Source organism: Phyllostomus discolor, chromosome 2 (genome assembly GCF_004126475.2).
Source record: "Phyllostomus discolor isolate MPI-MPIP mPhyDis1 chromosome 2, mPhyDis1.pri.v3, whole genome shotgun sequence".
In the NCBI taxonomy this organism is placed as follows: domain Eukaryota; kingdom Metazoa; phylum Chordata; class Mammalia; order Chiroptera; family Phyllostomidae; genus Phyllostomus; species Phyllostomus discolor.
Genome location: NC_040904.2, coordinates 213,460,094 through 213,486,895, shown reverse-complemented (window position 1 = coordinate 213,486,895; position 26,802 = coordinate 213,460,094). Strand labels below are relative to the sequence as shown.

The window sequence follows — 26,802 nt, the reverse complement described above, 5'->3', positions numbered from 1 at the left end:
ACTGATCGCTGTGAGCAGAGGGCAACATGTCACACCATCCCGGGGACAGAAAAGGGGCCACACACTAAACCTGACAAGCTCAGGGGAGGCCTGCCTGCATGGCGGCCTCACAAACTCGGAGACCAAAGTGACCACATAGGATGGTCTGAAATGAAAACTTTCTAACTAAACGCAGTTCATGGAAGGTAGTCATGTCCTAGGGCAGTATTTTTCCCTAACAAAGGTCAGTCTGCACCACCCTCACCTTAACTGAGCCTGTTGGGTTGTGTTTTTTTTTTTTTGGCACCCACAAAATCATACCTGATAACATACCTTTGGTGTATCACAGTAATTCCCTTTTTTTCTAGGCCCCTCAAAAGTACAACCACTGCACCAGAGCAGGGACCACAAATCCCCAAATTGTTATCATCATGTTAACTGTGGACTGTTAACGATCCCATACCTGCAAAGGTAAATGCAGTCCCAAAGGTTGCCCTCCCCTGCCCAGCTTGGCTTTCTCTGGCCTCCCTAATCTATCACCAAGGTGTAGTTCACATAGCCCCCTTGCGCCTCCTCCTCTGATTGTAACGTAGAAAATCAGGTGCATAACTGCTATTCCCTGGAACATTTTCTGAAACCGTTGAGATTTTGCTTCCCGGCAATAGTTGTCAGTTTGACTCAAATGAACTCATGACAATTATTACAGGTTTGGAGGTTTCTCACGCTGGCAATCCTTATAACAGAGCCTACCCGGTAAGCGCAACCACAGTCCTAATTTTACAGGCAGAAGCTGAGCAGCAGAAGGAATCAAGACACTGGACTCAGCGCCACAATCACCACGCCGCTCTGCCTCAGTATCAGGGTCAGTCCCGCGCCCAGACCCTTCTCAACCTCATTTTTGGGCCCTGAAGGTTGTGCAGCTCCCGGGGATAACCGGGCTGGCTCTTCCCTGGCTCTCAGCCCGGGACAAACAGGGTGCCAGGCTGGAGGGGTCGAGACTGGCGGGGAGAAAATCTGATCCCGGAAGCAGTTGCGGCGCCGGCGGTAGCGTCTTCGGTTGCCAGGGCGCCGCCCCGGAAGTAGGACGCGCAGGCTGGTCCGCTGGGCGGTGGACGGTGCCCTCCTCTGAGCGCCGGAGTGGGGCTGGAGGCGGGGCCGGGGCGCGGTGCGGGGACGCCCTGGCCCGCGCTCCTCCGCGCTGCTCTGCGCTCCGTGCCCGCAGGTGAGTCCCCGCGCCGGCGCCGCCGCATCCCAGGACCGAGGGTGTGGCTGTGCGTGGGTGAGCGAGTGCGCGTGCGCGAGCGGGTGCGGCCGCTCTACTGTGAGGTTCGGCTCTGCTGGTGGGACCCGAGCCGTCCTCGGGAGAATACTCTGAGCACTGTGCCCTTCTTCCTCCTCCGAGTTCCTGCGACTTACCTGGTGCCGCCCGATTCTTGTAACTGCACTCTTCTTGAGATTGGTTATCCCAGCATTTCAGTGTTGCTAGGCTTTCGCTGCGATCGGTACTGTTTCTGTTGGCATCTTGCAGCGCGCAGGGCACCTGTGACGGGAGCTGTGGGCAGAACGCTGGAGACTTGTCTTCCCCGCTCCACCCACCTCTCTCTGGGGTCTGGACCTAGGTATCTCCCCGCCCTGCTGCCCATTGGGTAGAGGGGTCGGGGCAGAGCTGGTGGTCCACCTCATAGAGTCGCTGCAGCGTTACAGGGGACTCATTCTAAAAGTTAAAAGCATCCTGTCGTTGTAAGCCGTTTAGGGTTTGGAAAGCGGTTCTTTGTTCGGGAGACATTTCTTGAGCACATTTCAGTGTTCGGCTGTGGCAGTGCGAAAGATCGGCGAAGAATTAAAGGCACGGGTACACAGTCGGGTGAACAGTGGCGCGGAACAGGGCACTGCCCCACAGAGGGGGCGAGGAGACGGACGGCTGCAATACAGCGGCCACAACGGATGCACTGCGTGGATGTGAAGTCATCTACATCGTTATGTATTGTTCTGTTGAAAAGTGGCTCTTTTTCCTTTTCAAAGAAGGCTAGCGGGAAACGAATCCAGTTGCCCTAGGTCTTGTGGCCTGGCTGGGGCTTCATGGAACGTGATAGTGAGCCCCAACCGGTGTGGCTCGGTGGGTGGGGCGTCCTCCCGCAAAGCAGAAGGTCGCCGGTACTATTCTGGGTCAGGGTACATGCCTGGGTTGGGGGTTCCTGGTCTGGGCAAGTACGAGAGGCAACAGATGGATGTTTCTCTTTCACATCCATGTCTCTTTCCCTCTCTTTCTCTCTTCCTTTCTCTCTCTCTACAGATAAATAAGTAAATAAGTTTTTTTTAAAGAGAAGAGAGAAGGAAAGTGATAGCAATAGTTCGAGGCGGTGGGATGAAGGCGGAGGGCGCTCGGGTCTTACACGGCTGGGCCGGACAAGCGAGGGGAGGCCCTCCAGCTTGCTGCTTCTCCCGAGAGGTGCTCCTGGCTTTTGCCTCAAGTAGTTCTAACTCCAGGATGTGAAAGGCCTCTTGGCAAAGTTCACACGTCAGGCTGCTGCTGGGTGGAGAATGGGCGGCGCTCGGGAAACCAGATCCTGTGCTTGTCCAGGATCTCGGGGGTGCTAGGGAGAGACGCGGAAGGACATGGAATCTTCTGGAGGAAAGCTGACCTGATTTGGTGCCTGACTGAATGACTAGTCAGTGCCTCCCCGTGGCCGCAGTGGGACTCGACTTGCTGGGCTGTTAAAGCACTTTGCCCCCCGGCTTACAGCTTGCTGTTGGCGCCCCTTGCCTCCTCCCCCGGATCAGAATTGTGCCGGAGCACCTCGTCTGTCCCAGGTAGCTGTCCGAGGTGGCTGTCGGTGCTGAGCGGCTGCGTGGAAGCTAGACTGTCGGTCGCCCAGGGGCCCCGCCTTGGAAACTTTTCTCGTGTTTGTGAAGATTCTGCCCACTTGCCCCAGGAATGGGACCCACACTGTGCGCTGGGAATGCCAACAGGCGTCTGTTTTCCGGACGGCTGTCCAGGGCTGGCAGCCCCCAGGTGGTGCAGCCCGCCTGGATTTCGAGCTTCGACCAGAGTGAAGATCGGCCCGTGGCTGTTTCTCCTGGTTAGGTTGGACGATGCCCGGCGTTCAGAGTGGCTGACCACGTGGCTTAAAATCCAGACGCCTCCGTTCCTGTGAACCAGACCAGAAGTAAAGTGTTCAAGTTCATCGCACAGGACCATTAACCCCACTTTTTTTCTGTTTCAGGAGGAAGTGACAGGAAGACGATCAAACAGCAGGTATTTATTTGTTCACTTTTCAAAGTGGAAGAGCTCACTATGTCTTCGGGTTGGGAAGGGGTCAGCCTGGCTTCTCTACTGTGGGGTGGGCCAGCTGGCACCTTTGTCTGCTCTGCAGACGATTTCTGAGCCCCCTGCCCTGTGGGGGTGGGGGTGTGGGGGGCGTTTGTTGGGGGGCAGTGGACGCCTGGTGTGGGAGGGAGGCAGGGTGGGCTGACGGCAGGTTGCTGTCTCTCCCCTGCCTCCTGCTCCCTCCACAGGTGGAGAGAACACCTGCCCTAGGGCCGCAGGTGAGCCATCAATGATGCACCTGGCGGGTCCAGGGCGGTGGCGTGACTCGCTCACGGACACACGGCGGCACTGACGGGTGTGGGGCCGCAGTCAGTCAGTCTGGACTGAGCACCCCCCGAGTGCCAGGCACGGTGCCAGGCCCTGGGCACGCAGCAGAGGGGCAGGAGGCCAGTTCCCTGCCCTCCGGCGGGTTCAGAACCTCGGGGGTGCCAAGGGGCACGTACCTGGTCTGCAGGGTCAGGGCGGCCGAGTGGGGCAAGGGGCAGGTGAGTGGGGGGTGGCCTGGCCGGGCGGGTGGGCGGGGTTTGTGCAGGCAGGGGTGTCCAGCGTGTGGCAAGGCCCCCTGGGGGGGGGAGCAGAGCTTGGGCGGGGAGGTCCAGTGTGGCGAGAGCAGAGCGGCTGGCGGAGAAGGTGCACAGGTGTGCCTGGGGAAGCAGGCCAGGCTGGGGGTCTGCACTGTGCAGCTGCCCTGGAGAGCCATGCTTGTTAGGACACAGAGGAGCGACGATAAGCACTTGGATGTCATGCACTCACAACAGAGAGGGGACTGGAGTGGGGCCGGGAGGAAGCGGCGGGACAGGCTGCACTTGAGGAGTGGGGTGCTTGCACTGGGGCAGGTGCTCTCGCCCCCCATTCCCACGGAAGCCATCCCCAGCCACCCTGAGCAGGGCCGTGCCCCTGCCCCGGCCCCTGCCCCGGGGGCCTCTCCTTGGCGGCTCCTGTCGCAATTGCAATCGAACATTTGTCGGTGATTGTTTCATTGTTGCCTTTCCCTCCCGCTCCGCCAGGGTTTCCCGGTCTTGGCACAGTGGATGCTGGGGCCGGGTGGTTTGTCCTGGGGGTCTGGCCTGCATGTGTGGGGTATGGGGTGTGAGGCGGCCTTCCTGGCCTCTCGCTAGGTGCCAGCAGCATGGCCACCCGCTCAGTTGTGACAAACACAGTTGCCTCCGGAGTTTGCCACGTGTCCCAGGGCACCGAGTGGCCCCTGGCTGAAAACCACTGCTGGGGGGACGTGAACCTGGGGGGCTTGTGGGGTGTGAGCTCAGGGGGTGCAAAGGGTTCCTTTGGGCGAGGGGGACTGGGTGAAGTTTCTCAGCCCTAAGAAGTGAGTTGATCTGTTCCAGGATTATGGCAGGAAAAGTGAAATGGGTCACCGACATCGAGAAGTCAGTGCTGATAAACAATTTTGAGAAGAGAGGCTGGATCCAGGTGACAGAGAACGAGGACTGGAATTTCTACTGGTGAGTGCCAAAAGCAGGGGCGGTGGGCTCCCGAGCCTGCTGGTCGGGGTCCTTCATTCACCTGTAGGTGGCGCCTGTGCAGGCCCACGTTCCCAGGGGTGGGTGTCCCCGTGCCGTCGTGCGCCTCGTCACACATCTCTTCCCACAGCGCTTGGCGAGCGCACACAGAGACGCCCTTGCCCCCCCACTCCACGCCATTAGCGTCTCTCACTGTCTGCGTCTTAGCGCCCAGCGCCCAGGGTCTGCGGTTGGGGGCGGGGGAGCGGGGTGGCTGCACGTCCATGCGCTTCCCTCGGCCGGACAGCAGAGGGCGCTGTTGGGCCTCGATTAGAAACCAGCGGCTGGAAGGGGAGTGTCTCCGAGAAGACAGGCAGAGATTTGGCGTCGCCTCCCAAAGGGCACTCCCTCACTCCCTCCCACAGGGGCCTGGGAGTTGTTCCCGACCCTTCTCCACCAACGCCCTTCCTGGGCTGAGGTCTTGCATTGTCTTCTTCGGTCCAGGCCTGCTCTGCCCCCTCCCTTGGTGGAGACAGAGCACAGCGCCCTCCTTGGGGCAGCCCCCCCCCGCCGGCATGGTCACAGGACCAAACTGAAATCCAGCGGGTCGTGGCGGCTGCCGGCCTGACAATCTGCAGACCTGGGTCTGGAGATTTGCCCTGAATCTTTGAGTGTAGGGAGCCAGGTCATGCCTGGTTTTGCCACCGCTGTCTTTGTGGCCATCAGCTAGCAGAGGACTTGACCTCTGTCCAAAGTTCAGTTGTTCGCGGCTGAAATGAGGCGGTAAGGCGCAAAGCGGGGAGCAGTGCCGGCCAGCGGCGGCTGCTCCATCAGCAGGTGCCACGCTGTCCTTCGCACACGGCCCACGTGCCGCCCGCCCTGGAAGCCACCGCTGCCTCCCAGGTTCCCAGACCGCTCTGTTCGGTGTCAAGCAGCACATGCTGTGACTCCGTGCCCGTCCCCGGTTTGCACGCTACTGGGCAGCTGGGAGAGCGAGCGTGTCGCCTGGCTCATCGGCACCTGCACAGCGGGCCAGGCCCGGGGCCGTGCACACCGGCATCCAGCTCCCACGTCCAGCAGTGATCGGGGGACGGCCTTGCCCGCTCCCAGGGCAGGTAAAGCCACCCGAGCTTTAAACCACGGCCGATTTCCCTCCAGGAACCTGGAGTGCAGCCGGGGAGGGCGCTTCTGGAGTCATCAGCGCCCACAAGAGGCTTGGCGTCCAGCTCATGATCTTGCTGCTCAACAGTGAAATGAAACGTTCTGTCTGGATCCCCGTTTCTCAGGCGCGCTGGGGGGAAAGGCTGGGGCGGGGCCTGCAGCTGCGCCTTTGTGGTTCCCCCGGCGCCATGGTGGGGCTCGGAGGGAGCCCTGGGTCCCTGGGCTTCTCCCAGCAGGTGCACAGGGAGTGTGGCGTGTCTCCTTTCTTTGTGCCAAATAAAAGCATTTTCATGCTGTTCTCAAAAAAAAAAAAGAGAAAATGAGAGTTTTTTAAACTATAATAATTTTGGATAGTTGATATCTTAAGAGCTTTTGTTTTAAGCACTAAGTGTGCCGTCTGGTCTGAAGCTGGTTAGGGTGCAACTGTGGGAAAAACCTAGGGCTCATCGCCGGGGAAAGGTGAACTGAACGGTTCCAGTGTTCGGGACATTGTATGACCACCCACATGCAGAAAAACATCTCATGAAGCCTCTTGCGTTCTGAGAGCAGCTGTGCAAAAATAGTTTCGTATCGACAGGAAGGAGAAGCAGCACGAAACGGGGAAACGAGCCCGCCAGCCCGGGTGCGTTGGTCATCTCTTGCCAAGCTAATGGTGCGTAACGAGCACCACAGAACCGAGGGGCTTGAAACAACCGTTTTCTATTACTCGTGAGTTCCGGGGTTTGGCCCGGTGGTTTTCTCAGTCTGGCAGGCCGAGCCGGTCTGCCTGGGCTCCCTCGTGCATCCGCTGTCACCTGGTGGGTCACCTGGGGCTGGGCTGGGCTGGGCTGCCCTTGGCGGGAGAAGAGGGGCTTCTCCCCGCAAACCCGTCACCTCCCTCCAACAGCTGGCCTGGGCTTGTTCTCATGCTGGGGACGGAGGGTGGTGGCTCTCTAGGCCTTTCTGAGCTAGTGTCAGGGGTGACATCACTTCTGCCAAGGTTTGTTTGGCCAAACAAGGCCGAAGTGAGGCCCAGGTGGTAGGGAACCGGCAGCCCCCACTTCCCCGGAGGCTGCCTCGTGCGGGAGCTCTGCACTGCCCTGCGGGGAGCCTGCGGCCTGGGGCTGCCTTGCTGTGCGGCTGTGGCGGCTGTGCCCAGCCCTGCCTGCCAGGGTGCCAGGCATGAACGAAGCCTTCTTATACCCCCCCAGACCAGTTTGTCTCCCACGGGGTACCACCGAGTGACGCTCGACTGAGCCCTGTCCAAATTCTGCTCCCACAAAACCGCGCGCTGCCGTTCCGCGGTCACTGCCTGCAGCTGCTGTGAGCGGCAGCTTGTTTTGCAGCCGTAGGCACCCAGAGCGCCCTCGTCCCGGGCCGGGCGGCGGCCCAGGGGAGCCAGCTCGTTGCTCTGTAGACCCAGACGCAAAGGCAAGGCCCGGTGTGTCGTCGGCCTCTCTGTGCTGGGGGAGCCGGTTTTCGCCGACGGAGGGGAACCCCTCCCTGTAGGAGCAGTCCCGCTGATGGATGAAGGGGGCGTGAGAGTATAACGTCGCTGCCGTCTCGTCACCCCTGATGCATGAGGACCGGGGCCTGTCCCGGGCAGGAGCCGCTGACTGCAGGGCTGCTGAGCACTTACCCGTGGCTGGTCCCCAGGGATGTGCTGTCCCGTGGGACTGCATGCCACGCCGTGGAGACTTAGTGTGGAGAAGCAAACATAAGGTTTCTCTTCGTTGGTGTTTATGTTGATTATATGTTGAAATGGCAATATTTTGGATATATTCAGTTAAATGAGATACATGATTTAAGTTATTTTTACCTATTTCTTGTAACCTTTTTAATTTAATATGGCCCCTAGAAGATCCACCACGACCTCCGTGGCTCCACGTGGGTCACGTTCCCTTTGTTGCTCCGGGGAACTGACAGACACTGTCAGGCAAGTGCTCATCTGCCACTCGCCTGCCAGTGCCGCACACGCCCCCACCCCCGGGATGCGGTCCTGCCCAGAAAGCCCTTCACACCTTTAGGTCTGACTCCCACAGGCCGCCAGGCCGGGGGAGTGCCCACGCAGGGAGTTTTTAAGAAGAGAGCCCTCGAGAGACAGACGGCCCAGGGTCCCCAGCACGTAACTCAGAGGAGACCAGAAAAGGAGGGAAAACGTGTAGGTTCAGAGATGCGAGGGGGAACGACAGAGCAGACGGCCCAGCCCTTGTGTCCGCACGAGCCGCAGAAAATGTCAGACGACTGGGAAGTCGGGACGCCGGTTAACCTTTGATGCTATTCGGGGGTTGACGCTGCTGCTTCAGGTGTGACCACAGTGTAAAACGGGATATCCTGTAACGTGCAAAGGAGTCCTCCGTGCTGGAGGTTCCCAGAGGAGCCTTGGGGACGAGACGGTAGGAAGTGGGGGACTTGCTTAGAGCAGACCAGGGCTGCTGTCGGCCCCAACGAAGGATGGGGAGCAGGGCAGTGGGCAAGTGCGTGGGGAGGGATGGCGCGGGGCGGAGCCGGCTCCTGGGGTCTGGGTGAACGTTTCTCCCTACTGTCCTGTACGGTTGAGCTTTTCCATAATAAAAAGTTAAAAGAAAAAAATCTTACTCTAATGATCATGGGTGCTCCAGACGCCCTCTTTCGGTCGGTGCACTGGGTGGGGTCGGGGCCAGGGCCACGGAGAGACAGGCCACAGGCTGCCTTGTTGAGTGGCCGTGGTTCCCTTGTGAGTGCAGGTTTTCTGGCCCCCAGGGCTGGTGAGGATGAGGAGGGTGTGGTGGGGACCCTGGCTCTTGGGGTTGGGAGGGATGTGGGGGTGGAAGGAATTCTTTCTCTGTCCACTCTCCCCGTCACTTCAGCGGGGGGCCTTGAATAACCCCCCAGGTTTTGGTTGTCAGGGGTCTCTGTCCTTCCTGGCTTTGGGTGCAAACGCTGTGCAAGTGACTTTCCCGACTTCAGAGTATGAACGAGGGGTTTGCGTGAGCTGGTTGTCAGTAATCGGTGTTGTTGGCCCTGGCTGATGCGGGTTCGATCCCCGGTCAGGGCACACACAAGAATGAACCAAGGAATGCATTAATAAGAGGAACAACAAATCGACGTTTCCTTCACTCTCCAAAAATCAGTAAATTAAATAAGTTATTTAAAAAAAATCAGTGTTATCATTAATTGGTAAACATTTCTTGAGCACCTATTGTGTGCCAGACAGTGAAACCGTTCAGGGTTGAGTCAAAACAGTTCCTGCCTCCAACAGTTCATGTCGTTGCTGGTCCACTGTGGAATGGGGGCTGTGGGCGGGGCACCAGGCACCACTTGCCAGCGTGCTGGGCATGGGGGCGGGCCGTGAGCGAGGGCTCCGGGAGCTGCCCGGGCTGTAAGGACAGCGCCCCCACGCGGACGAACAGGAGCTTCCGTCCCGCATAGCCCCTGTGTGCCCCGCCCCTTTCAGGATGAGCGTGCAGACCATCCGGAACGTCTTCAGCGTGGAAACGGGCTACCGGCTCTCAGACGACCAAATAGTGAACCACTTCCCCAACCACTATGAGCTGACCCGGAAGGACCTGATGGTGAAGAACATTAAGAGATACAGGAAAGAGCTGGAGAAAGAAGGGAGTCCGCTGGCAGAAAAGGACGAGAATGGGAAATACCTCTACCTGGGTGCGTGCCTTTTCCACTGGCCTCAGCCTTCCAGTGTAAATAGTCGAGTTTTTTTCACTTCTGCCCCATGAGACGGCAACTGTTGGGTGAGTGTGTTTGTGCAAGTTGTGCCGGGCGCCTCTTTCGTCCCAGCGTCTCTAGAATGGGGGGCGGGGGCTCAAGGTGGGAATCTGAGTGAGTACCTTGGGAATGTGTTTTGTATGAGGAAGGGGGGGACGTCCCCAGTGCTCAGCACGAGTGACAGCTGCCTGAGCTACTCAGTGCCCCAAGGGATCGCTGCTGCTCCCAGTGACGTCCCTGTCCCGTCTGGCGATGACAGCTGGGCTGTCGGACAGTTTCAGAGCCCCTGTGCACTCCTGGGCACCGCTGTGGACGTGGCCCCCTCGGGCCCCCCCGTTTCCTCATCTGTCGATTGGGGGGATCGGTCCCGAGCTCACAGGTGCTGCGGGGAGCAGGCGATCCACACCTGAGAGGTGCTCACATGGCACCAAGGGCAAGGCAGTGTTGCGCGGGGGCGGGGCGGGGGCGGGGCGATGACGCAAGGCCCGGAAACGGGAAAAGGCCGCGGCAGAATCTTCTGTTCATGGGTTCTCTGGGTCGGCTCACTGTGTCCCTCCGCTCGCCCGTGCAGACTTCGTGCCGGTCACCTACATGCTGCCGGCGGACTACAACCTGTTCGTGGAGGAGTTCCGGAAGAGCCCCTCCAGCACGTGGATCATGAAGCCGTGCGGGAAAGCGCAGGGCAAGGGCATCTTCCTGATCAACAAGCTCTCGCAAATCAAGAAGTGGTCCCGGGACAGCAAGACGTCTTCGTAAGTGCGGGGAACCCCCTGTTCCGTGTGCCTCCTGGCTGGCAGACGGGTGTCATCTGTCCTCCACCAGCCACGGGCTGGGTGGCCCTGGCTTGCTTTTGCGGGAGGTCGGGGCGAGGCCTGTGGCTGCAGAAGCATCAGTAGTGACGGAACCTCCCGAGCTGGGGGCCAGGGGGAGCGGTGCTGAAACCAGCATTGGTCCCGGGAGTGGGAGCCTCCGAAGCAGCTGCTGGGACCCGGGACTCGAGTCCCTGGCACGTGGTGCCTGAGCACGTTTTGTTGCACAGACCCTCGGCTTCCGCACCTGGGTAAACTGAGGACAGCGCCACCCCCAGGGGGCAGCTGGGGGCGGACCCAGTGCAGCCACACCTGAGCCCGGGCAGTGGGAGGAGTTGCATTGGGTCAGGTCTGGCCTCTGCTGTGGGTTGGAGGGTCTCCTCCAAACGGAGGGTTCCAGGCCATTTCGTCCGAAGCTTGCTCTTGGCCTCTGTGAGGTCCTTCACTGCTCTCCGTGTAATACTCTCCCACTGGAAGGCTCGCCTGCCAGGCGTTCCCAGAAGTGGCAGGGTCGCCTCCTCTGGCAGCACGTTTAAATCTGTTGCATTGGTAGCACTCAGGAGGGTCCAGCCAGGGAGCGCTTCCCTGATGAATCCCAGGAGCCACTGCCACGTCTCCTGGGCAGGAGCAGGGGTCCCTCGGTGGACAGCACCTCACCCCTGCCTCCCCATCTGAGGAGAGGCAGGGAGCTTTGGTCTCCGCCACCTGTCTGACCCGGGCTCTCCCCGGCACCCAGGTTCGTGTCCCAGTCCACCAAGGAGGCCTACGTGATCTCGCTCTACATCAGCAACCCGCTGCTCATCGGCGGCAGGAAGTTCGACCTGCGCTTGTACGTCCTGGTGTCCACGTACCGCCCGCTGCGCTGCTACATGTGAGAGTCCCGGGGCCCTGGCGTGGTTCTTGATCGTGCTGTGACGTGACGCTTACCCCTTGGCGCCGCCATGAGGGCTGGTGAAGCGCGTCCGCGGCTCACAGCTCCTGGCGTGTGCTAAGCGTCCAGCGAAGTGCTTGATCATGGCGCTCACGTCGGTCTTCCCGATAAAAGGTGGCTCTTCTCGCCCTGCAGACGGCTGTGCTCAGTGCAGGGAGCCAGCCACGGAGTATTGCGTAGTTCTGTTTCTGCGGAACGCCCGGGGGCGGGTCTTTGGAGACAGAGTGGATTGGCGTTTGCCTGGCACCGGGGGTGGGGAGGGGCTACGCACGGTCAGGGGCTTCCTTTCGGGATGATGCAAATGTCGTGAACTTCATTGCGGTGATGGCCGCAGGACTTGGAATATACCAGAACCGCAGAACCGTATGCTCTAGGGGTGCCATAATTCATATGGTGCATATGAATTGTATCTCCATAAAGTTGTTATAAGAAAAGAACCAGTAAAAACAGAAAAGGACTGCTTGTAAAAGTTTAAAAGAACAAAAATCGCACAGCTCCTTGTAGAGAACAAAGTGGTGTATTTTTTTTAACTTGGGTAGGAATTCAAGAACTTTTTTCTTCTTTTTTAAAGATTTGATTTATTTTCAGAGAGAGCGGAAGGGAAGGAGAAAGAGAGGGAGAGAAACAGCAATGTGTGGTTGCCTCTCGTGCGCCCCCTGCTGGGGACCTGGCCCGCATCCCAGGCCTGTGCCCTGACTGGGAATCAACCAGGGACTCTGGTTCACAGGCTGGCACTCAGTCCGCTGAGCCACACCGGCCAGGGCCGAAGTGTTACATTTTTCTCTGCGTTCCCTCAGAGTATTGAGTTGATCTGCATCCCCACGCAGGTACAAGCTGGGCTTCTGCCGCTTCTGCACCGTGAAGTACACGCCCAGCACCAGTGAGCTGGACAACATGTTCGTCCACCTCACCAACGTCGCCATCCAGAAGCACGGGGTGAGCGCCGCTTTCTCCTCGAGCTTAAGGACACGGGTGGCTTTTGTGGGTTTCTTTCTTTTCCCGTTTCTGCCTGAGAGGGTGGGGTGGGTGTGGGAGTGACATCGAGGTGCCCTGGCACCAATGGGGCGCGGTGGCCCTAAGTGTCCGGTGTGGCCACCCTGCCACCAGCTGGACCAGTGTGGGGAGTGGGGGAGCGGGGCGTGGGGCAAAGGAAGCCGAGTGCAAGCCCTGCCTTTCTAGTTCGGGGACCTTGGGTGAGTTCGCTGCACTCTCAGAGCCTCAGTTTCCCTGGTTGTAAAAGGAGGTGACATTGTCACCTTCGAGGGTCACGGGGAGGACCAAGTGAGAGCGCTCAGGCCCAGTCGTTCGTCCAATAAGCACGCGCTGAGCCCCCGTCGGGGCTGGTCCCTCGCCAAGCGCCGGGGCTACAATGATGGGCAAGCCTACCTTGGTCCCTACACACGGAGCCCAGAGCCCCTGGGGGAGACGGGCACCAGGTGACCTCACTGACGAGTGTGCAGCCCCCAACTGTGACATGTGCTCTGAGGGAAAGGACGCGGGACCAGAAGAGTGTGGCGTGATGAGTCCCCCTTGTCCCGGTGGTTGGAGAAGGCCCCCCTGCAGAAGTGGGGCTTGAGCAGGGGTGACCCAGGGGGAGGTGGGGAAGGAGCCTTCTAGCGGAGGGTGCAGCATGTGCCAAGGCCCTGTGGAGGGCCCTCGACGTCACTCCCACACCCACCCCACCCTGCGGAAGGGCCATGGCAGGAGCTGAAAGGAGGTCAGGGTGGCGGGAGCCCCCAGTGCGAGGGTGGTGGAGTGAGAGGTGCCACGGTCTCAGGGAGGGCAGGGGGGGGGGGGCCCATAGCCTGCAGTACAAGGTACGAGTGATTAGTTGTGAGAATATTCCAGAGCTGAGTATTTTAAACACGTGCACATGTGGGAGGCCCAGATCCCCCAGGGGCAGGTCCACCCGCAGGAGGGAGGGGGCACTCGGCTCCTCTGCCGAGCGATGCCTGAGGCCCCGCCCCCTTCGCCCCGGCCAGGAAGACTACAACCACATCCACGGGGGCAAGTGGACCGTGAGCAACCTGCGGCTGTACCTGGAGAGCACCCGGGGCAGGGAGGTGACCAGCAAGCTGTTCGACGAGATCCACTGGATCATCGTGCAGTCCCTGAAGGCCGTGGCGGTGAGCACAGTGGGGACACAGCCCGGCGGGGGCTTGGGAGCTGGCAATGCTTGTTGTTCCGTGCTAAAAACACCTGTTTTCGGGGCCTCACCTCCTCCTGGTCTGCTCCAGGCTGAGGCCGGTTCGGGAAGGGGGTGGAGCCTCTTCCAACTGGGCGCTGCCCGGGGTGCGCTGGGAGCTGGGCCCCCTGCCGGAGCCACGGGCCTTCTGTGCCCGTTGAGTCAGTAGGAGGTATTTCAGCAGAAGCTGGTGTTTCGGAGGCGGACGTGCAGCAGCCTCCTCGTGTTTAGGCTTCTTGCTTTGCTCTGTCGTGGATGTGGGGGGCTGCGGCGGCCCGCGGAGCCCGCCTTCCCTCCACCAGTGGGTGCCAGGCTGGGCGGGGCTCCCCCGGCCTCGGGAGTCTGCCGTGTCACACGCGGGGCTTTTGGCCACGTCCACGCGTCCACTAACGCACAGCAAGGCCTCACCGTGGTGTCCATGTGCCTCCCTCACTGCGTCCCGTGGCCACAGGCAAGGCCCCTCCTGCTGGCCTTAGCCCGTGCAGCCTGGGAAGCCCGGGAATCTGCATTGCATGCAAGTGCTGGTCGGGGTCTCGTGGACCTGCAGAACAGTTTGTAAAGGGGGATTGAAAATGGAAATCCCCCCAATTTAAGTCAACAGATGGACTGTTGTCGCAGAGAACGGGGGCTCGTAGCCTGGCGCTTGCACCCCCAAGGGCCCAAGAGGGGACCCACAACGGTGGGCGGTGTTGGTTGGTGTAACTCGGGTGCCCGGGCTGGCGCTGGGTCTCCGTTCTCCCTGAGGACGGTCTCGTGCCCACGGAGACGCTCTTTCGTGGCTGGTCTCTGAGCCTGCGGTGAGGGAGGGCTGGGGACACCCAGGACTGTGCCATAAATCGCTCTCCAAGGTCGTCAGAAGTGTCCCCGTCTGGGCCCCGGAGGAGGGGCAAAGGAAGGAGGCGGGGAAGGAGGCGGGGTGGAGGCGGGAACCCACTGGTGGTGGAAGTGAGGCGCGGTGCGGTACAGCACAGCCCTGCAGGGGGCGCTGCGGCCCCCGCGGCCCTCGTCAGAGACTCCGCTCTCTCCTCCGCAGCCCGTGATGAACAACGACAAGCACTGCTTCGAGTGCTACGGCTACGACATCATCGTGGACGACCGGCTGAAGCCCTGGCTGATCGAGGTGCCCGCCCCGAGGCCGCCACCCCGCCTCAGACCCCCGCTGGCCCGGCGTAACGGCCCCGGGCCGGACGGCAGGACCAGGGCATCGGATGGGTTTTTACATGTAATGGGGGCAGGTGTCCGGGTGTGTCTGTCTGCCGATGGTTGAACGTGAGCCCGCCCCGGGTCCGTCGCCTCCGGTGGGCCCAGCCCACGGGCCGGAGCTCGGTTGGATCCACACTCGGCCGCCTGGCCGTGTCCTCGAGGGGAATGTCATTCCTGTTCAGGAAAGGAGCCACAGATCGGAAGCCCTTGGGAAGCGGTGGCTTGTCAGCCAGAGATAAGGAGGGGCCTTATCTTCTTAGGATGAAGGCAGCGTTTGGATCAGTCTCCCTGTCTCAAGGCAGAGACAGAGGTCCTGGTGGCCGTTCTGGGAGGTTTTTGTTTGTTTTTTTTTAAGATTTTATTTATTTATTTTTAGAGAGGGAAGGGAGAGAGAGAGAGAGGGAGGGAAAGAGAGAGAAAGAAACATCAATGTGCGGTTGCTGGGGGTTCTGGCCTGCAACCCAGGAATGTACCCTGGCTGGGAATCGAACCTGGGACACTTTGGTTCCCAGCCCGAGCTCAATCCACTGAGCTATGCCAGCCAGGGCTTGGGAAGTTCTAAAAAGGGTGAGGTGCCTACACCCTTTTCCCTTTCCCGTGACACGCCTGGGTGAGGCCACCTCGGAGGACAACAGCCACCCGTGGCCGTGGGCGCTGGCACGCCCACCGAGGCCCGGAGGTGGGGCTGTCTTGTGGGGTCGCCCGCTTTGCTCTGGAACCAGGAAGGGGCGCTCCGGCCTCCGTGGGGACAGAGGGCCTGAGGTGCCATCAGAACGAAGCCCGTCCACTCGGTCCGTCCAGCTCCCTGTGTGCCTCTAAGCGCCGGGTCTTCTTGCCACGCCCACTGAGAGGCGGGCGGCGCAGGCCCGTTTCGAGCTGGGACAGCCAAGTCCGAGAGCAGCTGGTAGTGAGCGGCCCCACGTGGGCAAGTCTGCGGAGCCCCTGCAGGGAGCTGCCGGGCCGGCCGGGCTCCCGGGGAGCGAGCGGTGCTCCAGAGCAGTGCCTTGCAGGCCGCTGGGCACTCCCGCCGAGGCTGTGCGTGAGCGTGCGTGAGCGGGTGCCACCTGGGGGGCAGGTGCACGTAAAACATCTGTGTTTCCTCCTCGTCCACCTTAAATGGAGTGACGTGAGTGGAAGTCAGGCTTCCCTTGATGAGCTAGGACCCTAACTGTTACTTCTAACCCAGCAACACCTCCGTTCTAGCACATTCCCGGTGAGAACCACGGTACTATGCTTATGAGACAGTGCGGGCCCCGGGGGCCCCTGAGTCCCGGACACTCCCTCTCCCTGTGCATGAGACCCGCTGCCTGCAACTCGAGGACAGCCAGACTGTGGGGGGACGGACATCTGGACAAGTGACAGGCTTGCCGCCTCTGCTCTCCCAGGTGGTCACAGCTTTGTCACCGCACATAAGGGGGAGTAGGCAGTGGCTGAGGGCCAGTGGGGCTCTCCTTGGGGTAAATGTCTGCTTTTTTTTTTTTTTAAGATTTTATGTATGTATTCTTAGAGAGGGAGGGCAGGGGAAAAGGGAAAGAAACGTCCATGAGAGATGGAAACGTGGGTTGGTTGCCTCTCGTCTGCCACCTATGGGACTGGCCCGCAACCCAGACATGTGCCCCGACTGGGAACCGAACCTGCCACCCTTTGCTTTGCAGGTCAGTCCCCAAACAACTGAGCCACCCTGCTCAGGGGGGACGTCTGCTGTGAACACGTGGGTTTTGTGACATTGCCAAGCTCCTCAGAAGCCTTAGGAGACTAACTTCTCATTTGTCATGTGGGTTCCTCGTTTGGGTCAGAATACTGCTTTATGGGTGAGGTCTCACTCTCCCGGCGAAACGGGGCCCGTCACCGTGTACCCCAGCCCCACGCTGCTGCCTGGGCAGGCTCGTTGGGTTCCCGGACCTGGCAAAGCTCCAGGCGCCTCTGGCACCGAGGACAGCAGCAGCCCGTGGGCGGCACTGGTGTGTGTGCGGCCCCCGTCGGCCACGGAGTTGCAGGACGCCGTGCTAATCTCTGTGCATCCTTCGTTTCACCTCACCCCTAACGAAGGCAGAGCGCAGAACCCTCCCTCCCAAGCCGTCCCGGAGGCACGAGGCGTCAACAGCGTGAGGCGGCGACAGCTAGACCTCGTGCGGGTGGCTGTGTTCTCACCCCGCAGGAGCGACGCAGGTGAAGGACGCGCCTCTCTCCCCTCGCAGGTGAACGCGTCCCCGTCGCTCACCTCCAGCACGGCCAACGACCGGATCCTGAAGTACAACCTGATCAACGACACCCTCAACATCGCGGTCCCCAACGGCGAAGTCCCGGACTGCAAGTGGAACAAGTCCCCGCCCAAGGAAGTCCTCGGCAACTACGAGATTCTGTGCGTGGGATTAACTTACTTCTTTAGAGAGAGGGAGGGAGGGAGGAAGAGAGGGAGAGAAACGTGATGTGTGAGAGATTCATTGACTGGTTGCCTCTCGCACGCCCCCCAACCGGGAACCTGGCTGGCAACCCAGGCATGTGCCCTGACCGGGAATCGAACTGGCGACCTTTTGGTTCGCAGGCCCACACTCAGCCCGCTGAGCCACACCAGCCAGGGTGAGCAGGATGTTAATTTTGTTGATGATGTTACGGGATGCATCACGTTGTAGCAGAAAAGTGTGGGTGCCACGCCGAGCCTCTGTCGGGTCTCTGCATAGTACGTGTGGATGAGGCACCTGCCGCGTGCCAGGACCGGGCGCCCCCGACCCCTGGCTGCAGCGGGGTCGCTCAGACCTGCCCCGCAGATGCCGTGTGAAGTATCTCCAGACTCCACTCTCTCCTTCCCTGCCCCGATGGTTCACTCGGGTTCCTTTTGGGGCCGTGGCCAGGTGCCGTCCGGTCGCCTGGATAAAATGGCACCTGCGGGGCTGGGGACGGTCCGCAGTAACAACGGCACAAGGTTGCACTAACGTGCCCGTGGCCTCTGGGCTGCCCACAGCAGCCACACTACTTCTCCGGGTGACACGGCACTTGCCACGCCGCAGCCCGGTCCACCCAGTGCTGGGTCCCAGAGCCTTTGTTTCTCCACTTCTCTGTTTCCAGGTATGACGAGGAGCTGGCGCAGGGCGACGGGGCCGACCGAGAGCTGAGGAGCCGTTCGGGCCAGGCGGCGGGGCCCAAGGGGGGCCGGGCGAGAGACTCGGGGAGAGCCGCCCTCACCACCTGGAAGTGACCCCAGTGAGGGCGGGACCCCAGCCTGGACCTGCCCCTCCCTGAAGACCCGTTTTGAAATTTCGTTTTTCTAGAGCTTTTTTTTTTTTTCCTTTCCTAAGCCATGTAAATAAATAAAGGCACTTCTTTGGAAGATTTAGGAGTCTATTCCTGGGGGAAAACTCCATTCCTCCTTTGCCCGCACAGGCACAAACTTCTGAGGCCAGACGTGTGGGGGTGTTCCCCACGCCAAGCAGCCCCGCATCCCCCAGCTGGTGCGGGTGTCCTGTGGGGGGGGCCTTCAGGTCTGCCCCTTCTGCTGGAGGGGGCAGCAGGTCCCTCCCACGGGCACAGGGCTCCCTCCCTGGGCCTCTGACCACAGACCGCAGACTGTTGGGGTGATTTGTTAGAGTGGCTCGCGGAAGTCAGGACAAGCGGACTTACCAGATTACTGGTTCACGGTACAGGACCCAACCCCGGAGTGGCCAGGCGGCAGGGATGCAAAGGGCAGGGTGTGGGAGGGGCCGCGGGCTTCCCGAGCCCTCCCCGGGTGGAGGGCAGCACCGCCCCCCAGGCCCTCGCATGCGCAGCTCCGTGGGAGCTCCCCGAAGTCCATCGTTCAAGTGCCGGAGCTTGGGGCACTTACGGAGGCTTCTTCGCATAGCTGTGATTGGTCAGATCCTTGGCCACTGGTGATCGATTCAACAACCTCCGGGAGGGTGGGCTGTGGGCCTGAAGGTGTTAACCCTATGACCCTGTGGTGGGTTCCCCCCACAGCCACCCCCCGCCCCCCAGACTGGGGCTATTCTGCAGCCCCTGCACCCTTCATTCATCACAAACTTGGACGAGGCGGAAGGGGCCTGTTCCGGGTGGCAGAGACAACCAGTTTCACCTTCAGGTGCTGGAGCTAGTTCCGGAGCTGAGAACAGAGACGGCCAGGAGGAGGGAGGTGTAGGGGACTAACTGGTAGTAGAAAAAAATACAATAAAGCTTACATTAAAAAAAACTACAAGAAATTTTTTTAAAAAGAAAAAAGATGGGCCCTGGCTGGTGTGGTTCAGTGGATTGTGTGCTGACCTGCAAACCGAAAGGTCACCGGTTCGATTCCCAGTGAGGGCACGTGCCTGGGTTGCAGGTCCCCAGTTGGGGGCACCCAAGAGGCAACCAATCAATGTCTCTCTCACACATGGATGTTTCCTCCTCCCTCCCTTCTTGTCTCTGAGAATAAATAAAACCTTTTTAAAAAAGTCTCTGTAGCTCTTAGCTACAGGCTAAGACAGGCTTCAGGGGCTGAGTGCCTGGGTGGAGGTGAAGCGCGTGCACACACACACACACACACACACACACACGTTTTTCTTGGAGATCACAGGGTCACTGCCCACCTCATTGAGGCCGAAAGAGCTGGCCACACGGATAACCCAGCCCTTTCAGAAGAAAGTAACGGCTTTGGTGTGTGATTCAGTTTATTATAAGGCATCCGTGTTTTCAACATGTAACTGAATTAAAGACACCGCTAAAACCTGGACATCTTGCAGACTCACACCGCTGCGAGAGAGCGAGAGTTTTAACCTGGCCGCTGTTTTGGTTCCGTTCCTTTGGCCGTGATTTTGAGGGAAACGGGCAGCTAGAAACATGCTTCAGTCACCGGTCTTCCACAGGCCTCTGTCTGGGTGCTCGCAGAAGACACCGGCCGCCGTCACCTCAGTTTTGCAGGTGAGTCACCACTGTCCGGTGAGCCCAAACTCCTGCCGCGTGGCTTACGGGGCATCGGCGTCCCAGCTGGCTGCAGAAGAGGCAGGCGCTGTTGGCGGCCATCGGCGGGGCCGGGCTCCTGTGTGTTTACACGAAGCCACTCTGGACACGGGACGTAACAGAGGGATATGGGAGGAAACCCCAGCCGGCTGGCCAGAGTGACTGACGCGTTCAGATGGCCCTCCAGACGGGTGCTCGAGCCTCTGCCGTGGTCCCGTTTGCCGGTGGAAGCGGGGCTGCTGTGGCGTCTGAATTTCCTGAGCCCCTTGCGGGAGGATGCGGCTCTGTGGGGTGGTGTACCAATGATGCCCCATCTCCAGCCGCCTCGCCGTGGAAAAAGGCCAGTTTTCAGCAGGGCCAGGATGAAGGCCACTGGCCAGAGCTTGTGCTCCCCGTCGAGGTCCAGTCCAGTCCAGCAGTGGCTGGCTCAGCATGGGCTTCCAGCTGCGGCCCTTTGCTGGGCTTGGGTACCCGGGCTCCCCCCCAGGGACCATGGAGAGAATGGGTGTGTGCCACGTGAGCACCTCGAGTGAGGGCAGGAGAGGGAGGCGGGGAGACAGAGAGAGAGCATGCAAGTTTTTTTTTAAGATTTTATTTATTTATTTTTAGGGAAGAGATGGAGAAAGAGAGAGAGAGAGAAACATCAATGTGCGGTTGCTGGGGGCCGTGGCCTGCAACCCAGACATGTGCCCTGACTGGGAATCGAACCTGCGATGCTTTGGTTTGCAGCCTGCGCTCAATCCACTGAGCTACGCCAGCCAGGGCTAGCATGCAAGTTTTTTTGTCCCCCTGGAGTCATAACCTGGAGCGTGGACTTGGGACGGGCCAGGTGCTTTTTCAAAAGAAACACTCAACTTCCCGATCTTGAGAGGGCGGCCCATGGGTCCACACGCCCTGGTTAGGCTGAGAGGCCCCCAGGGCCCAGCCCCTCTCCTTGCGCCCTGGAGGGAGGGGGTGCAAACCCCACCCCAGGAGAGAGGCTGCTGGCCCCCGGAGTGTGAAGCGGCCGCGCCCCGGCTGAGTGAGCAGGCTTCTCCCGCCCAGTTTGTTCACCTCCAGGTCTCTTCCCTCTGCTGTCTCCTGGCTGAATACCGACGGCAACACGGGGACCCCCGCTGCTGAGCTTCTTTTACTAAAACTCTGCACCTGTTTTTGTGACGGTGTCGGTGACGGGATCTGGTTCTCACGGTGTGGCTCTGAGGCCTTCCTTAGAGGTCTTTCCCTCCCCGACCCGTAAACAGGCGTCACTGAACATGTCATATCGTGTGTGTGTGTGTGCGTGCGCTGCCTATGTTTAATGACACCTCACTGCCAGTTAGGGAGAAGGTCCCTTTAAGTGGATTTAGTACCTTCTAAAGTGAGAGGAGCGTCATGCAAAAGGTATGCAGCCAGAATCCAAATAAACTGCAGTTTGGGCCGACCTGTCTGCTTGGTTCATGCACGCCTGGCCCTGTTCCCACCTATTGATCCGATCTGCGTGTGCCTTTCCTGCCTTCCTCGATGTCAGGTCTAGGGGCGCCGGTTAGGTCTAGGGTCGCGGTGCTGAGCGTGGCCGGAGCCTCCGACTCAGAGCCGGGCCTGTGGCTGGGCTCTGCCCTTTACTAGTCCGTCCCAAGGCCGTCAGTGGCTCTGTGGACCTTTGCTTCCTAAGTGTGTAAAAAGGGGGTTTATTATATTTGCCTCAGAAGTCACAAGTGCCACCGCCTTTCCAGCCTGGCTCCTGTCACAGCTCTGGCTGTGTCGTCTTTCCCGGGAGGGGGCATCCGTCATCCCTGTGGCCGTGGCCTCCACCCTCGGCTTCTGCACACAGCCTGTCCCCACCCCTGCTGGTTCTGACCACCCGGTTCCTGGTTGAGTGGCTTTATTTTTTCCTCCTGGATGTACCCGGGAAAGGGTGGGGCCCCTGGTGGGGACGGCCGGCCGTGCTCTGAGCTGGGGAGGAGGGAGGCCGTCTGTTTGCCGAGGGCCCGGTTGCTAGGTGAGAACAAGTGTCTGCTAAATAGATTTGTGTCAGACACTGACTGTCACTTGAGTCACGCGTTAGTGAAGTCACGTTCTGGGCAGATGCTTCCTCCCGGCACGTCCAGAACGCAGGAGGGCAGGAAGTGGGGTTCCCGAAGCAGGCCTGGGAAGTGACAGGCTCATCGCTGGGTCTCCCACCTGGACCCCCGCCAGGCTCGGGCCACAGCCCTATGGCATCCAGCCGGGCCCCACCCTCCGGCCAGCGGACTCTTGCGACCTGTGGCCGGGGTCTCTGTGCAGCCCACGCTGCCCGTCCTCGGAGGCCCTCTGGCGTCTCTGCCCGTGTTGCCCCGGGAGCCTGGGGCATTTCTTGCCCGGCCACCGCCCCCCCAGCAGCCAGAGTGGGGCTTCCGCGGAGCTGCCTGGCCCTGGCTCTCCCCAGGGTCAGGCCCCTAGACCCCCACGGTCCAGAGAGGCGGGCCAGGGTCTGCTGCCAGCTCGCCTCCGGGCCCAGAGCCTGCTGCAGCCCAGGAACCGGGGACCGACAGGGTGCCTGTGGTGTCATTTAACCTGCGCCGTGCCCCAGCGGCTTGCCCTCGGGGCATCCCAGGACCCTTTGAGAGGAAAGAGGGGAGCTATTCAGTGGGCTCTGGCTTCTCATTTAGGAAGACGGGTGTTTCTGTGTCTTTTCTGATGGGTGCCAGCCTCCAACCATACTGTATGAAGTAGCTTCCCAAGCTTCTGGGCCTGGGTCCCAGTGCGCTCCCCACACACCTGTTACTAGGAGCGAGCCTGGAGGACGCAGGGTACCCTGTTTGCCACTTGTCCAGCGTCGTTTTTCTTTCTCAAGTTCAACCCCCTGGATTTTTCTTATACGTGAATGCCATGCCGCAGCCCTGGCCGGAGTCCGGGCTCTCTTCCCGCTTCCTCGGGGGAGTCTTGACAAGACAGCAAATGACCGAGCAAAGTCTCTCTCCAGGGCTCAGGGGCTTGCATGGGGCACAGGAGGTGGCCGGGCAGCCCTGGCCTCACTGCCCGCCACCAGCAGCCGCTTCTGAGGCTGGGGGACCTGGCACACCCCGCAGAGCCATGGGGGGCTTGCCGGCCCTGCTCCCTGTGGCCCCCCACACCAGGCTGTGGGGAGCTTGTCCAGGGTGGCCCTGCACGTGGCAGCGGCGGCTTCCTTGGAACACGTGACCCCCCCTGGGTAGCCTCCGGTGCCAGCTGCTGGGTCTTTTCCTGCAGGGGCATCACCCTCAGGGGCTCAACCCTGAGGGCCATAAGGAGCTCAGACTTCTCTGTGGGTGCAGGGGGTTGAATAACCTGCACCCCCCCCCGCCCCCCCGCCAATGCAGTTCTACCAGGAGCATCAGAATGGGACCTTATCTGGCAACCAGTCTTTGCAGGTGCGATCAGCTAAGGGTCTCAGACGAGTGCACGTCTGATGGAGGGTGGGCCCCTGCTCATTTTCCGGTCTCAGCGTATCAACCACCAGCGTTGTGGCTGGACCAGCCCTTGCGGTTCTCACCGTGAGTACCCGATGCCCTTCAGCAATAACGATCAGGGAACTCTGACAAGATACAGGTTTATTTCTTACAAGACCTGGACATGACCGGGGGCCACAGGGCCAAGTGGCAGGGGTGCAGGGAGCCCTCGGGCCTGGGGATCTGCTTTCCCTGGGGCGGGGATGGGGGTCTGGGCTTTCTCAGGTTCACTCTTCATTGGTGAATTTGTTTTTTGTTTTTTTTTTAATTTTTAAAAGATTTTATTTATTTATTTTTAGAGAGGGAAGGGAGGGAGAAAGAGAGGGAGAGGGAAACATCAATGTTCGGTTGCTGGGGGTCATGGCCTGCAACCCAGGTATGTGCCCTGACTGGGAACCGAACCTGCGACACTGAAATGAGAGATTGTAAAATTGACAGATATCGGCTGTCCCTAGCCATAGCCAGAAGTGCACAAGGGTGACTTCAGGGGGTGACGGAACAAGGACAGAATCGGTCATCAGAAGACCCAGGCCCCTTCCGGCCCTGATGCTTGCTCGCTGTGTGACTGCAAGCAAGTTACTTAACCTCTCTGAGCTTTGCTTCATCCTCCGCCAGGTGGAGGCTGTAACCTGTGTGCTACGGACCTTGCACGGCCATTACGAGGAAGGGAAGACAGTAATTGCAAAAGTGCCAAACCAGTTTTGTAATTTTTGCTATGACTTTTGTTTTAAGGCCCGGTGCCCGTCCTCAAAGGGATTCGAACCTGTTTCTTGCAAGGACCAGACATACGCAGCTGCAAAAGAGACAGCGCAGGCTCAGGGCTGGGGAGGCGGCCCGGACAGTCTGCAGGGCAAGAGTCCTGATCGGGGCTGCCCCGGTGAACTGGAGCGGCCTCCTCCAGGTGTGTCTCAGAGGAGTGGACACTGCATGGGAGGCAGGGAATGGTGGGGGCTGATTTCAGAAAGATGGCTCAAGGCCAGATTATGAAGACCAAAGAATGTGGGCAAATTCCATAGGCACTGGGGAGCCATTGAGTGTTCTTGAGGAGCGGAGTGGCGAGATGGGTGTTCTTAGAGCTGTGGCTCTCGGGGGTGGTTCGGAGGATGGACGAGGTGGAGGCGGGGAGGGGCTGGCGGGAAGCCTAGCAGTGGAGCGATGAGGATGTGAGCTTGGGTGGGGCTCAGAGGCCGGGTGCAGTGGGGGCAGGGGTGGCTTCCCGCGCCTGGAGGAGGGAGATCTTCAGAGCCCTTCAGAGCCAGGAGCGAGCCTCAGCTGCCCAGCAGGGGGCAGACTGTAAAAGGGGTTCCAGCCCTGAAAGCGGAATTAAGTAAATTTAGCAAAGTTGCTTTAAGGAAAGTTCTTTGCAGGAGCGGTTCAGTGAGGTCCTGTTGCTACGTGGTTAGGAGTTTATTTATACCGCTCTGGCGGCATGACTAAGTAGTGAGACAGCTGCTGGTTTGCTTCGGTTCCTGAATCCTGGACTAGTTAAAATGACATCAGAGCTCTCGGAATGAGATTTCAAGTACGTCTATAGGGAAGCTGGCTTGTAGGCAAACTCATCTTTGAACTCGGGTGCCCCAGGAGAACCTCTCCCCAGCTGGCAGAAGTCCCTGCTTTTCTGTCCAGTCCCCTGGGGCCGAAGGAGCATCGCGGGCCGACCAGCACCGGAGCTGGGGCGCAGCGATGGGCCGCAGGCGGGTGGGTCTTCGCTCCCCAGAGTCCAGTCTAGTGAGGAGAGAGAAGCGAAGGGAACAGACCCAGAGGACGGAGGGCAAGAAATGCTGGGGCAGGGAGGGCAGCCCCCACCCGCACCCCAAGGGGAGGCCTGGAGGGGCTGAGCCCGGCTGGGGGCCGCCAGCAGAGGCTGCCCTCTGGGGTGTGTCTGCCCGATGCTCAGATTAAGGAAGCAATGCGGCAGTGCTCAGGGGCACAAGTCAAGTGTACCGTTCAGTGTGACCCTTCAGCAAATGCACAGAGTTGTGCAACCACCACCACAATCTACTTTTAGAGCATCTCCATCCCCCAGAGGTCCCTCGTGTCCATTTGCAGTCCCTCCCCCTCCTGCTCGCAGCCCCTGGTCCCCACTCGTCTCCTTTCTGTTTCTGTAGGTTTGGCTTTTGGGGCCTTTTCATGTAAGTGGTACCCTACAATGTGTGGGGTGTTTTTAAAAACTATTTTTAGAGAGTGGGCAAGGAAGGGAGAAAGAGAAGGAGAGAAACATTGATGTGGAAGAGAAACATTGATCGGTTGCCTCTCACACCCCTCCTATTGGGGACCTGGCCTGCAACCCAGTCATGTGCCCTGACTGGGAATCGAACTGGCGACCCTTTGGTTCGCAGGCTGGTGCTCCATCCACTGAGCCACACCAGCCAAAGGAACTGTTTTAAAGAGGTAAATTTTCCAGTGCCCACAGGACGTTGTGGCTTTTCTCTAATTCTGTGGTAGAAGGTTTCGGTGGCTTCCACGAAGCCTTTGCTGGTAGCTCTTGCCTACACTGGTCTCTCCTTCCCCTTACATTCGAAAGCACAAGTCAGACCCTGCGTGAGGTCCGACGCCCTCCAGAGGAACGCACCCGGAACTGGGAAGAGGCTCAGGCTCCCGGCCTTTCCAGCCTCGCCCCCCGCCACACTCCTCCTCCACCCCGGCTTATTTCGCTGGAGCCTCGGGGGCCTCTGAGTGCGCCATGCCCCTCCCTGCCTCGAGGCCTTTGCACTGGCCATGCCCTTGACCTAGAATTCGCTTCCCCTTGAGAATTTCTGTAGGGTTAGGTTTTTATTTATTTTTTTAAAAGATTTTATTTATTTATTTTTAGAGAGGGAAGGGAGGGAGAAAGAGAGAGAGAGAGAGAAACATCAGTGTGCAGTTGCTGGGGGTCATGGCCCGCAACCCAGGCATGTGCCCTGACTGGGACTCGAACCTGCGATGCTTTGGTTCTCAGCCTGTGCTCAATCCACTGAGCTACACCAGCCAGGGCTAAGTTTTTTAAAGTAAACTTCTGTTTTTTTGTTTTTTCTTTCCCCAAAGCATTGCCTCTATCTGAAATTACCTTAGGTGTTTATTCACTTTTTTAACTTTCTTTCCTGCAAAACCACCACGGCGTCTGCCTGGCACTGGCCCGGCGAGGAGCAGGCACTGGCTGATGGACTGAGGCAACCTCGGGTCTCTGCCTGCGGTGACCGTCCCCGCCCCCCCCCGCCCCCCCACCCCGGGATTTGCATGGCTCCTGCTGCCTGTCCGGGCCTTTGCCATCCACCCCCAGGCTGAGAGAAGGCAGAACCTATGGTCAGGGTGGTCTTCAGTCCTGGTCCCCTGGGGACCCTTGGTGGCCATGCGGTGACACATTTCTGGACAGTGTTAGAGCGGCAGACAGTGGAGGGGACTGACGGGCCGGAGTGCGACCAGAGGGCGTGTGGGGAAAGGTGGGAGCACTGAGGACATTTATTCTGCAGAGGAGAGGGTTGGGCGGGACCAGAGGCCGTGCGGTGATGAGGAATAACTCGGGATGGGTGTTTCCGGGGGCAGGACCCGGAGCAGCGGCTGGCGGAAGGGAGGGGGAGGCACGTGTGTGTTCGGTGTAGGGAGGACCTTCCCGTCGGCATTCTCTCGGCGTGGAACAGCTCCCGTGACGTGACCAGGCAGTGAGCCTCCTGTCCCAGGGAGTGCCACCCCCCACCCCCACCCCCCGGGGCGTGC

The 26,802-nt window shown here is 59.8% G+C and overlaps 1 protein-coding gene across 7 annotated transcripts; it reads left to right on the top strand.

The window, feature by feature from the left end:
• The first annotated feature begins 1,054 nt into the window (after positions 1 to 1,054).
• Positions 1,055 to 18,065, top strand: TTLL1 (tubulin tyrosine ligase like 1). 7 transcript variants are annotated; one of them, XM_028532313.2, is made up of 11 exons: positions 1,055 to 1,201; positions 3,204 to 3,235; positions 4,651 to 4,767; positions 9,341 to 9,549; positions 10,181 to 10,361; positions 11,155 to 11,289; positions 12,177 to 12,285; positions 13,332 to 13,475; positions 14,568 to 14,654; positions 16,936 to 17,099; positions 17,804 to 18,065. In XM_028532313.2, the coding sequence occupies exons 3-11, from the start codon at positions 4,655 to 4,657 to the stop codon at positions 17,931 to 17,933; spliced, it is 1,272 nt and encodes a 423-aa protein (XP_028388114.1). In that variant the 5' UTR covers positions 1,055 to 1,201; positions 3,204 to 3,235; positions 4,651 to 4,654; the 3' UTR covers positions 17,934 to 18,065. The 7 variants fall into 7 exon arrangements, with proteins under 7 accessions (XP_028388114.1, XP_035875600.1, XP_035875606.1 ...); XM_036019707.1 differs by lacking the exon at positions 3,204 to 3,235 and adding an exon at positions 3,065 to 3,146 and having other exon boundaries at positions 1,061 to 1,201; XM_036019713.1 differs by lacking the exon at positions 3,204 to 3,235 and adding an exon at positions 3,065 to 3,146 and having other exon boundaries at positions 1,061 to 1,201; positions 16,965 to 17,099; positions 17,804 to 17,940.
• The last annotated feature ends 8,737 nt before the right edge of the window (positions 18,066 to 26,802 follow it).